Raw genomic sequence first — 13,215 nt, 5'->3', positions numbered from 1 at the left:
AGTGAGGCTTTATTTCTTTTTGGAAATTTTCAAGAGTTGGTAAGTCATCCCTATCATCAAGGATGGAGGAAGACTAGCTGGCTCCAAAAGGGAGGAGGGCAGTGAAAATTATTACATTTTCCAATAATTTCCTGACCCTGAGGAACTTCTAGGACACTAAAATGAGGAATCAAGAGTAAGGGAAAGACAATTCCCTTTCTCAGAAGAAAAGTTTGCCATACATTCAGGTGCAGAACTAACGTAGTTCCACGGTGTACTGTGTAGGTTTAGGAAGGAAAAAGTACAGAGTACACTGACTATCGTCACTAGTTAACTGGCCTTAAAGATGGAGTGTTTTCCTGGGATCTAGGTATGAGGCTAATTGGAAGTTTAAGTATTGGTCACAAGATGATTACCTTTACTGCAGTATATATGGGGCATATTATGGAACTCTGTCAGATGCAGCAGCAGAACTGGGGTTGATAATTGGGGAGAAACTAGCCATTTGTTAGAGGAAGTGTCTTACAGGATGAGGCCTGCAGCTGATAAATTTTTTCTGGTTCAGCAGAGCATAGATTTTATCAGGCTGTATTTATCAAAGCTCACTAAAACCTGTCCCTGCTGCTGGGCACAGTGGCTTACGCCTGTAATCCCAACACTTTGGGAGGCTGACGCGGGCAGATCATGAGGTCAGAGTTCGAGACCAGCCTAACATAGCGAAACCCCGTTTCTACTAAAAATACAAACAAGGCGTGGTGGCATGCGCCTGTAATCCCAGCTACTCAGGAGGCTGAGGCAGGAGAATCGCTTGACCCTGGGAGGCGGAGGTTGCAGTGAGCCAAGATTGCGCCACTGCACTCCAGCTTGGGTGACAGAGTAAGACTCCATCTCAAAAACAAACAAACAAACAAAAAAAACCTGTCCTAGCCTGAGCTCGGTGGCTCACGCCTGTAATCCCAGCACTTTGGGAAGCCAAGGCGGGCAGATCATGAGATCAAGAGATCGAAACCATCCTGGCCAACATGGTGAAACCCCGTCTCTACTAAAAATACAAAAATTAGCTGGGCGTGGTGGCGTGCGCCTGTAGTCCCAGCTACTTGGGAGGCTGAGGTAGGAGAATTGCTTGAATCCAGGAGGCGGAGGTTGCAGTGAGCCGAGATCGTGCTACTGCACTCCAGTCTGGCAACAGAGCAAGACTCTGTCTCAAAAAAACAAAAAAACCTGTCCTGTCCCTGCCCAGCCTCCATCCCTTAAATTTTTACACTTCCTTTTCTCTACTTCCCTAGGGCTAGCAGTATCTCAACTGCTTCATTCAGTTTGCAGAACTATTTAAGAAATAATATTCTGTCTCCTATATCCTCCATATTCCCAGAGGTGAGCAGGTAGAAAAGGGAAACAAGGAACTTGGAAGAATTATGAGTGATCTGCTCACCAACGGATAAAGCAGCACTATAGCAGGAACATGGATGAACCTCCTTAGAGAGACAGCTCTCTATAAACTGAAATTTGCCAAGCACTGGATCAGGGGAGGAGGTTCCTAAGGATGGGAGAATGGAGAGGATGACCTATGGAGACTCCTTTCCAAACTTCTCTCTTCCTCACCTCATCCAGATCATCAGAAATTATATGGGGGATAAAACTTCATCCTCAGGAAGGTCTTGTCCCAGCTGGGGCCCAGGAGCCACAAGATCAGCAGCTGCAATGCAGTTACCAACACAAGTAAATAGGGTGGGTCCCCACCCACTGACAATACTGCTGCCCAGGTGCCACCTGGTGGTGATAAGCAGTAAGTGGACAACAGGAAGGGATGGCCATTTGTAGAGGAAATGTTTGGCCATCTGTTAGAGGATGAGGCCTATAGGAGAAGAGAGAATACTTAAACTTCCTGGACTTGCAATCTGCATTTATATGTAAACTACAATCACCTTCCAGAAGCAGAGAATCAGATATGGTACTCTGATCTCAGCTCACAAAGATGGGAAGGGCAACAGGATTTGAGGAAATTCTTCTGTATTCTTTAGTCCTCAAAAGTTACTGCCAAACCAGGCATGGTGGCTCATGCCTGTAATCCCAGGCATGATTTGAAGCAGGCGGGTCACCTGAGGTCAGGAGTTCAAGACCAGCCTGGCCAACATGGTGAAACCTCATCTCTACTAAAAATACAAAAATTAGCTGGGCGTGGTGGCGGGCCTGTAATTCCAACTACTCTACTTTAGGAGGCTGCAGCAGGAGAATCTCTTGAACCCAAGAGTCAGAGATTGCAGTGAGCTGAGATCATGCCACTACACTCTAGCCTGGGCAAGAGAGTGATACTCCATCTCAAAAAAAAAAAAAAAGTTACTGCCAGCCGGGCGCAGTGGCTCACGCCTGTAATCCTAGCACTTTGGGAGGCTGAGGCAGGCGGATCACCTGAAGTCAGGAGTTCGAAACTAGCCTGACCAATATGGTGAAACCCCATCTTTAAAAAAACAAACAAACAAAAAAAGAGTTTAAAAAAAAAAAAGTTACTGTCAAGTAACGATCCCTTTGTTGGATGGCTATATCATTAGAACTTTCTTTTTTTTTTGAGACGGAGTTTCACTCGTTACCCAGGCTGGCGTGTAATGGCGCAATCTCGGCTCACCGCAACCTCCGCCTTCTGGGTTCAGGCAATTCTCCTGCCTCAGCCTCCTGAGTAGCTGGGATTACAGGCACGTGCCACCATGCCCAGCTAATTTTTTGTATTTTTAGTAGAGACGGGGTCTCACCATGTTGACCAGGATGGTCTCGATCTCTTCACCTCATGATCCATCCGCCTCGGCCTCCCAAAGTGCTGGGATTACAGGCGTGAGCCACTGCGCCCAGCCATTAGAACTTTCTTATGTCAGTCTGGAGTCAGAATGTCTGAATAGATTGATTCCTGGCCCCATTCCTTACTTGCAGAACCCTGGGCAGGTTACTTTTTAAGCCTGCTTTCTCCTCTGTAAAATGGGTACAATAATAGTACCCACTGTGTCAATAAGATGTTGCATGTCAAATACCTAGCACAGAACCTTGGCTTATATTAAGCAATCAACAAATGTTAAGCCATTATTCTAGAACTCCCTTATTTCCTGTGTAGCAAACAGGACCTTCCTCTATTGGGCAGCCCTTCAAATATCTGAAGACTTCTATTTGAAGTTTTACCTTGCCAGCCTTTTCTTGTTTCCAGCAAACCCCGTTGGTTTGTCAATGACCCTCTTTAAAAATTACATTTAGAAGAACATGCTACTAAGTAGTTACACTTAGGCAGAACACAGAACTGCTGTATTTATAATCCATGACCAAGGTTCTACTACCCTTGTGGAGCTCCTAGAAAGATGCCTAGAACATAGCAGGCTCTTAATATTTATAAACTGACATATTGAGGGCTAAGATTCTAATTTGTGGTAGCCAACTGGAAGTCCCAAGTTATTCTCATGTGAATTATTGCTAATATAGATCTCTAACATTGTTCTTCAGACAAGCTCAAAACCTAAGCAATTTTTTAGTGGGAGAGTGCTCCAGTGTTTTAGTCAATCCAAGTCACAGACATTTTGAATATAATTTAGCTCTTCCTGTGTTACTGTTGATAAATGGACTTTTTATGTTTACCCAAGTTGGGTTTTTTTTTTAAATAATAAAACATAACCTTGGGCACATCACTAGGGAACAGAGATTTCTCTAACATAAATGTACTAACCAACACTAAGTACAAGTGTTCAGTTTGATTCCACCAAATGCTACTATTTTTTTTTTTTTTTTGAGTCAGAGTTTCACTCTCGTTACCCAGGCTGGAGTGCAATGGCACGATCTTGGCTCACTGCAACCTCTGCCTGCTGTGTTCAAGCAATTCTCTTGCCTCAGCCTCCCGAGTAGCTGGGACTACAGGCGCATGCCACCATGCCCAGCTAATTTTTGTATTTTTAGTAGAGACGGGGTTTCACCTTGTTGACCAGGATGGTCTCGATCTCTTGACCTCGTGATCCACCAGCCTCGGCCTCCCAAAGTGCTGGGATTATAGGCGTGAGCCACCGCGCCCGGCCTTTTTTTCTTATTTTTTATTTTTTTTTGAGGCAGAGTTTCGCTCTTGTTACCCAGGCTGGAGTGCAATGGCGCGATCTCGGCTCACCGCAACCTCCGCCTCCTGGGTTCAGGCAATTCTCCTGCCTCAGCCTCCTGAGTAGCTGGGATTACAGGCACGCACCACCATGCCCAGCTAATTTTTTGTATTAGTAGAGACGGGGTTTCACCATGTTGACCACGATGGTCTCGATCTCTTGACCTTGTGATCCACCCGCCTCGGCCTCCCAAAGTGCTGGGATTACAGGCTTGAGCCACCGCGCCCGACTTTTTTTCTTATTTTTTAACCAGAGCCATTTGAATGGAAAAAATGCTACTATTAACTGACCCATAATTTTCTTATCTGTGATGACTTAGCAGGTGAGAGAGAGAAAAGCAGCTCCTGTAATCTGGGAACTGGTCTGACACAGCCAGGCTTCAGAGCTGTTAGGGCTGACCTGGTGCTCACAGGTAGCCAATGTGTTCTCTTAGATACAAACAATCTCACAAAACACCAGCATCGGACAAGGTCACTCAGTGACTGTGATGAAGTGAGACAAAAAACAAAATGACTTCACAATTTTGTTTAAGCACAAAGCAAGGTCTGTGTGCAAACCAAAAAACAGCAAACATCCCCTTTCCCAGCTAGTGACTTCATCATCAATTGCAGCTTAGGTTCACTTGTCTGCCCTTCTTCTAGACAAGCTACCCAATCACAGAATTATCCTTGCTTCCCTTAACAGCACTCAATCCAAAAGAACACCCACTTTCTTGAATCTTCCCCAAAATCAATTAACCAAAGTCTAAGTCCTCTAAGTCCTTTCTAATACCCTCTTGCTGAGACACACCACAAATTCCCAATGGTGTGCCCTCTCCCTCACTGCAATGAACATTAAACCAAACTTGTTCAATTACCAGGTGTATTCTTGGTGGTCTTTAGCTGGAATAAATACATATAAGACATACAATGTCTAAAGTTTCCCAATCTACCTCTTTGGAGGTAACTTGGCAAGGAGGAAATAAAGTCAGTCATGATTTGACTGAGAATTCATGTTGGTATCTATAGTTACATTCTTCTTTAAATGCTTGTAAGTCATCTCTTTTAATAGTCTGGAATTGCTGGGTGCAGTGGTTCACGTCTGTAATCCCAGCATTTTGGGAGCCCGACGTGGGCAGATCACGATGTCAGGAGTTTGAGACCACCCCGGCCAACACAGTGAAACCGTATCACTACTAAAAATACAGAAAATTAGGGCATGGTAGCAGGCACCTGTAATCCCAGCTCCTCAGGAGGCTGAAGCAGGAGAATCGCTTGAACCCAGGAGGCAGAGATTGCAGCGAGCCAAGACTGGCGCCACTGCACACCAGCCTGGGCAACAGTGCGAGACTCCATCTCAAAAAAAAAAGTCTAGAGTTGTGCCAGATGTGCACTTAAAAATCTGTTAAGAAAAAAAAATCAGGCCGGGTGTGGTGGCTCACGCCTGTAATCCCAGCACTTTGGGAGGCTAAGGCGGGTGGATCATGAGGTCAAGAGATCGAGACCATCCTGGTCAACATGGTGAATCCCCGTCTCTACTAAAAATACAAAAAATTAGCTGGGCATGGTGGCGTGTGCCTGTAATCCCAGCTACTCAGGAGGCTGAGGCAGGAGAATTGCCTGAACCCAGGAGGCGGAGGTTGCGGTGAGCCGAGATCGCGCCATTGCACTCCAGCCTGGGTAAAAAGAGCGAAACTCCGTCTCAAAAAAAAGAAAAAAGAAAAAAAAATCGTGCCCAAAACATTAAACTTATTAGTGTATTGTTTCTAAAACCCACAATGTTTGCTCACTTTTAGTCATTAGGCTTTTTTTTAATGACTCCCCTTGACCTAGCCCACCATCTCCAATCCCACGTGTGACCTGAGTGATCAACCAGACAAGGGAGCAAGAGGTAGCAGGAGATACGATGCAGGGGAACACAATCCAGGATCACTCTCTACCCCCAAATCTACTGTCCCATTAGACTAGACACCTGAGTTGTTTTCCCTACATCAGCCGTGAGCTGAGAAGGAACTGAGGTTTGGCTATTGGGGCCCCTGGCCTTACTGACTTAAGTAGATTTTAAACATCTGGTCCTATGTGGAGACAGAGGAAAGGGATAAACCCTGAGGCTGTGTCCCTAGAAGGACTCCCGTTTCCCAGACCTCCCAAGCCTTAAAGGCTTAAGGAACTGGCCACTGAGGAAGGGCTGGGATAGGAGGGACATTAACTGCCATCAACTCAGAGGCAACTTCCACCTGTCCTGCTCTGTTTGAATAAGGATCTTTCAACTATGTAACATCCCATCCCCATTTTTCAGCACATACACCCTCCTTACTGCCTGCCCCACTAAATGACCCTAGGAGCCCTGGTTACTAAGGCAACCTGGGAATAGCACATACAGAGACCAGAAACAGATGGGACTATTTTTAAACTAGACTAGGTAGCTCCAAAGCTTCTACCCCACAAAGTGCCTTCCCCAAAGCCCCATTTGGTCTTGTTTTGGGTCCCTACCCTTCTTCATTGGCCTCTATCCATCTTACCCAAGCTACGTGAGGCTGGGGTCTTTATCCCATTTTGGCATGAAATCTATTTACTGCTTCCATTTTCCACACAGAATATCTAAGCAAGTTTTCACTGCCTCCATTTGTTAAAAATAATTGTTCTTTTATTTCTTTGGAAAGTAGTGGGCCCTGCCCTATGGATTTTCAGGCCAAGCTAGGGTAACGAATGCTCCCCTAGTCTTTGGGCTGGAGCACTACAGTCCCAGCATTCCCAGGGCCCAGAAGCAATTCCTGTATTGTCCAACCCAACCAACTAGGACCCAAATTGTCTGAAGGCTCCTATCAGGCCTTCTCTCCTGACCACCCACTTCTCAATCTTTCCTGGCTTTCCCTCTGGGCAGGGAGTTTTTTTCTTCCAAAACCAGTGCTGGAACCTGTGCTGTGTAGAAGAGAGGACAAGACGAGGGATGTTCTCAAATTCCCATAAGAGGACACAAGCCCTCCGTCAGTCCTTCCTCTCTGCTGGCTTCAGTCTGCACTCCTCTGCAAGCCCCCACTGTGAGGCTTGAGGATGGACAAGAGGACCCTCATAAAAGGGAGGTGAGAGAAAACACACCAACCCAACCCCTCCTCAGGACTACTCCTTGTAGTCTCTTGTCCTAGTTCTCAAGGGAGCCCTTCGGACAGGGCTGGGGAGGGCTAGGCGAGTGGGCAACGGCCCCTCGACCCCAGCCACGGGAGGCTATACCAGGGGAGTGTCCATTTTCCCCATCAGTGTGGCATGGCCGTGATGCGCATGCTCTGGGAAGCGATAGGGTAAGTCACCATGGGAGTGGTGGTGTGGCTCATTGTGATTCCTGCCAAGGGTTGGGCCATCGATACAGCCACAGGGGCCACAGGAGCCACAGATACAGCCACAGGAGCCATGGAGACAGGTGGGGGTGCCATTCCCTGGGCAATTGTTTGAGCCAGGGCAGCTGACAGTGGTGTGATCTCTGGGTTCAAGTGTGGGGGTGGGGGTGGTGGAGCAGCAGGAGGTGCAGCGTTAGTTGGGGGAGCAGCTGGAGCTCCAGCAGGGGCCACCAGTTCTTGCTGGGACACGGGACGAGGCTGTAGAGCCTGGCTGCTGAGAGTCGTGTGAGTCTGGGCAATGCCATGGTTAAAAGTGGCGACAGTGCCCACAGTGGGGGCCAGAGTCTGCTCAGTTGCTGGTGCAGTGGAGCTCAGGGTTATGACCTTAGCCTGATTGCGGAACTGAGCATTTTGTTCCAGTAATACCTCATTGGTGGCCAGCAGGTTACTGACCTGCTTCTTTAGTTCCTCTACCCGCTTCCTGAGCATGGCATTCTCCTCCTCTAGCAGTCTGCACTCTACCCCTCGTGGTGGAGCCAAGCTATATTCATATGACTCAAAATGAGGACCATCAGCGGGGCAGCATCCACCTCGCCGGCGTTTTGGGCCTGGCTCATGGTCCTCAAAGCCCCTGTCAGGAAGGTCATAGATATCATAGAGATCATGACGTCGTCCTGGGGGAACTGAGCCTGTTGATCCCCCACCAGTGCCTCCGCCACCCCGAGCATCAAATTCAAAATCCCGTTGCAGGTGACGGAACTTGCACTTAGCTCCTCTCTGACAGTCCCCCTTGAGAAAGTCACGGCAGATAGGGACCTCCTCCTTGCCATTTGGTAAGTCAGCCGGTGAAAGGCCAAGGCCAGCTGCTACTTTCTGCCTCAGCCGTGGGGGAAGCTCTCCTGTCTTCTTGTAGCCGTCCTCATCCTCCTTGGAGCCATGGATGAAACGGCAGTTTGGGCGGCTACACTCCTTGTTCTGGAAGTCATGGCAGAAGATGAACTCATTTTTGCTCACCCCCAAGTTGGACACCTCGCTCATGTCTGGGTGGCGATATCGGCAACGCTTGCCTCGCTTGCACACATTCCTCAAGAAGTCTCTACAGATGGCATCTGAGCTGGCTGTGCCACTGCCTGCTCCTGTCCCACTGGCCTCCTCGCTGCCACCACCTCCAGGGCCTCCACCGCTGCTCCCGGTGCCGTTGGCATAGCTGTCCCGATCAGGCATCCTGGTCCCGCCCAACTCAGGGTTTTCTTTATCTTGCCACTCTTGGTGACCACTAAAAAAGAGGAAAACGGTATCAACAAGAGTCCTCCAGGGAGATCCCACTCTTCCTGACTATAGAGCAGGCAGCCCAGAGGGGCAATGGCTTCAGAGATGGAGAATCTAAGGGATAAGAATTCTGGCTGAAATGTCTGACTCATCAAAAGTCCCGCCCAGGCTTTTGTGCACCTGGTCTGGGTCAGAATGATTCACACTTGCCTGGCTAACGGAGGAGGGAAGGAGTTGGGGTGAAGCCACCTCATTTCACTAATGATGACAGGTCAAAGAGAGCAGAGAAAAAATAGTGTTGGATTTTATCTTTCCATCTGAGTTGACCTTATTAAAGTTGTAGAAGTGAAATTAAAACTGTGGTTGGTATCTGAATAGTCTGGGAACTGGAAATAGTACCCAGGATGGGCTGCTGAGCTACTAGGGTTGTAGAAGATGGGACACTGGTAACAAAACTTCCTTAACCCCTTTTCCTTTTCTTCAGGTAAGGGCTCTGTACATATCAAATCTCTAGAAGCCACAAAATGCTGAGTGAAGAGACTGGTGTCACCAGCTTGAGGGCAGTCTCAAAACCTGTCATATTTTAATATTCCCTCCCAGCCATCATCACTATCAACCCCAGAGAGGTCAACCCCCTCCATTTCAGGGTAGGAGTTCTAAGTTAGAATCTCCACTTCTAGACTTCCCAGGACAAACCATTTGTGATAAGGTCAAGGTGGGAAGGAGTTAATTTCACAGGAACAAGTGACCTTTTCCCATGCCCCACCCCCTTCCTACTCCCCTATGTGAAGATCCCACTGACACCCAACCACACCATTCCTCACCCCATAAAGATCCTCTTTATTTATAGACTCTATAAAAGCTTTTTAAGTCTCCTATTTCCCAAGAGAGCTTTGGAATGTCAGTCCACTGCCCTGATTCTAGCCCTCCCCACTATCCACCGCTAGTAAGACCTGGAGTCCCTGCTACCACGTGTCTGACCTCCCAAGCCTTTCCTATATGGTATTCAGGCTCCCTCTGCTGCTGAAATAGGAAAACTTTATATTGTTCCCTTTGATCGTAAGAGAATCTTTCCTGATTACTTTGGCCTTGACCTACCCCCACCCCACTGCTGTGACTTTGCCTTCAGCTCTCCCTAAAATGAACTAACCAAACCAGAGGCCAGAGTTACATGAGAATCTATAAAAAGGTCCTCTTCCTCTAAAGGGCGGTAGTCCCAGAATAATAGTAGCAATCAAGGAAAGAAGTGATAAAAGAAGATATAAACTTTTAGTAAAGGGGAATGACCAGGTGAAGTACAAATGGCATCTATCCAAGCCTGGCTCACATTGCAAGTCACACCAGCAGCAGATAATTAGATATGAAGCTCCTCCCCACCCGACTGTCCCAGAATTGATACCTGAGGTAGCTCAGGTGAAGTCCGGGGCTCCTGTGGGTCTCCACCTCCACATCACTGCTGGGTTCTGGGCAGGAAAAAAACAGAGACTTGGGTGGAAGAAGGAGTAAGAGTGGAGGTGGCTGTCACAAGAAGGAAATCTGACAAAACACGGGAAAGCTTTGGAAACGTTAGGATTTCCTTAGGGTTCAAACTGAACTTCTCCACTTGTCCAAGGGAGAAGTGGCCAGTAAGCAGAGTAAAAGATAAAACTAATTCGGAAGGGCTGGGAGGATGGGTTGGAAAACCAGCCCTGAGTAAACAAAGGGTGTGGGGCGCCCTGCCTCAAGATGAAAGAGGATGTGAGGGTCAGAGCGCGGCCAAAGGTTGGAGTTAGTAATGCCAAGTGAGGAACCTTAAAAGGGCAGCGCCTGACAGTGCAGTGGAATGGCAGATTAGACTTGGGGGCAGTGATTGTGACGCTTCCCAACACCCTCGACTTTGCGAAAAAAGTCCTAGGAGTTTTCCCGCAGCAAGTCTTCTAGCTTGGCAGTTTCCGTGCAGTGCCGCCGGCGCTCAGCCGTGGACTACGTGAATGGGACACTAAGGGCGCGCGAAGTGAAGCGGAGAGATGGGGCTCCAGGTGTCATCAAGCTGAGGGGATGGGCAGGGCTGTGACGTCACGAAGCTGGCGTTTGCTCGCGATGCGGGGTCAGTCAGAAAAGGGGCACTGCCCTGGGGTGTGAGGACGAGCCAGCTCGATTCTGGGGGGCCTTGTGCGGCCCGGCCGAGCCCAGCAGCGGGGCTGGCCCGACTCCTCCCCTCCGGGCGCGGCCTCCACCTAAGTCTCCCGCCTCCCTCACCTGCCGCCGCCGCCGTAGTTGCTGCTGCCGCCTGCCGGTCCTCTAGCTTCGACAAAGAGCCGCCCACCCGAACGCTCTTCCGCTTCCTGCGGAAGAAGTGACGCTCTAGCCACCAGACCCGGAACTATACTCTATGGTGTACGAAGTAGGCGTGAGACACATCGCAGGAAGTTCCCAGCACGCTTTGCGTGTCACCATGGCAACCCAACCCAAAAGCACGACATCAAGTCTAGAAAGCGGTAGTCTGTATGGCAGACCTACTGGAAATTAGGGGCGGTACCACCAACAGCGCCTAACAACCCACGCAACCTAAAACGTGCCTCCAACCAGGTGCAAACCACACCACATAACCCGGGCTGTCGCCTTTATATCCTCCATAGCACAGGTAGGGACAGGGCAAAGTGTACTGACAGAAAACCCCCACCCGATGGGACCATAAAAAACACGTAATAGACGAGACGATTTAATTCTTCAGCTAAGACAGCGGAAGAGGTGATTTATTTTATGGTTGTTACACTCGGCCACAAGTAAACACAGAAATAGTCCAGAATGTCACAGGTCCAGGGCAAAGGACCAACATGGGCAGTTTTGGTTATGAGCAAGGTGGGTCTCAGAGGTGATCGGCGATCAGATGGCGATGAAGTTCTAGATCCATTGAGACAAGCTCTAGACAGTAGCATGCAGTCCCACAACTTGTACCAGCATCCCCAGCGTCTGGCATTCCATGTTTCTGCTCCTGTGGCCTCCACGGTGCAACAAGCTAGCGGTTTACTTGGACCTCTGCCTCATCTTTCTTCTTTTGCGCTTCAGCCTGAAAAGCAGACACAGGAATGGAATACGCTTCCTAAAGTAGAGTTGTCTTCCCCTCCCACATTAAATCAAACGTGCATAGAATGCATGAGGTGGTAAAATGAACAAGCACTACTATTCTATCGTCCTCTGTTCTGTTCAATCCTTCGCTCTAGGAAGAAAATTCTCAAACGTCTGTCTCCTAAAGCTGTTTTAAGATTTCCAAACCAAGTATTTCTCGTAAGTTTTGTCCAAGGAACACTCCCCCTTCCCTCCTCCTGGACTGGCAAAGTCTCAACATACCTGCGCATTCGTTTCTTCCTCCACTAGCAACCGATCACAAACAGCAGAGAATTGGTGTTTTTTTTAAAAAAAAAAAAGAGAGATGAATCTTATTAGTGGGCTTAGGAGGGATATGAAATGCACTCTTTAGAACCCGACAGATTCTTAACCAAGAAGTATGAAGCACTGGTCGTAGCAACCACATCAGTAACTTGGACACCCTCCCAACATAAAATCCGAATTCTACATTTTTCTACTCCCACTCTCTTTACCTATAGCACTTAGCCGCTAGCCTCTCAGCTTCTCTCACTAGCTTTCCTCTCCCATCAACTCTTGGGCACCCCTGAAACCCAGTAGTTCAGGAGCTATGGCGGACTTGCCTTCCCTTAGTCTCCCACTACTCGCCAACTCCTACTTCCCAAACTTACTACCAGGAACCGCTCACCTTGGCTCTCATGGCGCAGAGGTTTCTACGGAGAAAAAGAGAAAAGCTACAGTTAGCTTGCTGTGATGATGTTAAGTGCAGAGGTCAGATGTCAATGGATTGTACGTGGAATCCGAACACAGAAACCAACAACACCCACCGAAAAAAAATGGCGCTAAGGCCGAGAGAAAGCCAAAGCGCCGTCTACAGCTATTTAATAGAGCGCCGGGTGTCGTCACTTCCGTTTTCCCGCCCCTTCCCCCCCACAGAGCGGGGCTACCCAATGGGCGTAACGATGGTTTTCGGCCCCTCTTAGCTAAGAACTGGTTGAATTAGGTGTTCTCCGGAAGACAGAGAATTTGGTTTTGGAGATCCCAGTTCCCCACCCGCCTCAGATTTAGTATGAGGACACTATGCTATTTAAACGTCAGCACCTATTTCCAATATTGGACCGAGAGGTGCCGACGGGGAAAAAATAGTGACCGCCACCTTCCCTCGCATTGTTTCTTGGGAATTGCAGTTCCTTGGAGAAGTCCTCCATTTTGCTGTGGAAAGGCGCGGACTGTACAGAAATTCTTGTTTTACTGGTTTGTCTTCTTTTCTTTATTACTTATTAATTTTTTTGAGACAGGATCTCCTGTGTCACCTAGGCTGGAGTGCAGTGGCGCGATATCGGCTCACTGCTACTTCCGCCTCTCGGGTTCAAGCGATTCTCCCTCCTCAGCCTCCCGCGCAGCTCGGACTACAGGCGAACGCCACTTGGCTAATTTTTGTGTTTTTAGTAGAGACGAGGTTTCGCCTGT

The 13,215-nt window shown here is 48.4% G+C and overlaps 1 protein-coding gene and 1 long non-coding RNA gene across 2 annotated transcripts; both read right to left on the bottom strand.

Moving 5' to 3' along the window:
• Positions 1-4,320: 4,320 nt before the first annotated feature.
• On the bottom strand, positions 4,321-11,001 carry ZC3H10 (zinc finger CCCH-type containing 10). Its single transcript, XM_012450442.2, has 3 exons — positions 10,918-11,001; positions 10,079-10,142; positions 4,321-8,686 (listed from the first exon to the last, which is right to left on the bottom strand). The coding sequence occupies exon 3, from the start codon at positions 8,632-8,634 to the stop codon at positions 7,330-7,332; it is 1,305 nt and encodes a 434-aa protein (XP_012305865.1). The 5' UTR covers positions 8,635-8,686; positions 10,079-10,142; positions 10,918-11,001; the 3' UTR covers positions 4,321-7,329.
• Positions 11,002-11,652: 651 nt separating this feature from the next.
• On the bottom strand, positions 11,653-12,604 carry LOC135275392 (uncharacterized). The gene is made up of 3 exons (XR_010342991.1): positions 12,434-12,604; positions 12,010-12,032; positions 11,653-11,728 (listed from the first exon to the last, which is right to left on the bottom strand). It is a non-coding gene; the product is annotated as an uncharacterized LOC135275392 (long non-coding RNA).
• Between the last annotated feature and the right edge of the window lie 611 nt (positions 12,605-13,215).

The sequence above is a fragment of the Aotus nancymaae genome, unplaced genomic scaffold, assembly GCF_030222135.1.
Source record: "Aotus nancymaae isolate 86718 unplaced genomic scaffold, 86718_ANA_hifiasm-v0.15.2.pri h1tg000016l, whole genome shotgun sequence".
Taxonomy (NCBI): domain Eukaryota; kingdom Metazoa; phylum Chordata; class Mammalia; order Primates; family Aotidae; genus Aotus; species Aotus nancymaae.
Note: the sequence above shows the minus strand (reverse complement) of the source record. Positions and strands in the feature narration are given on the sequence as shown.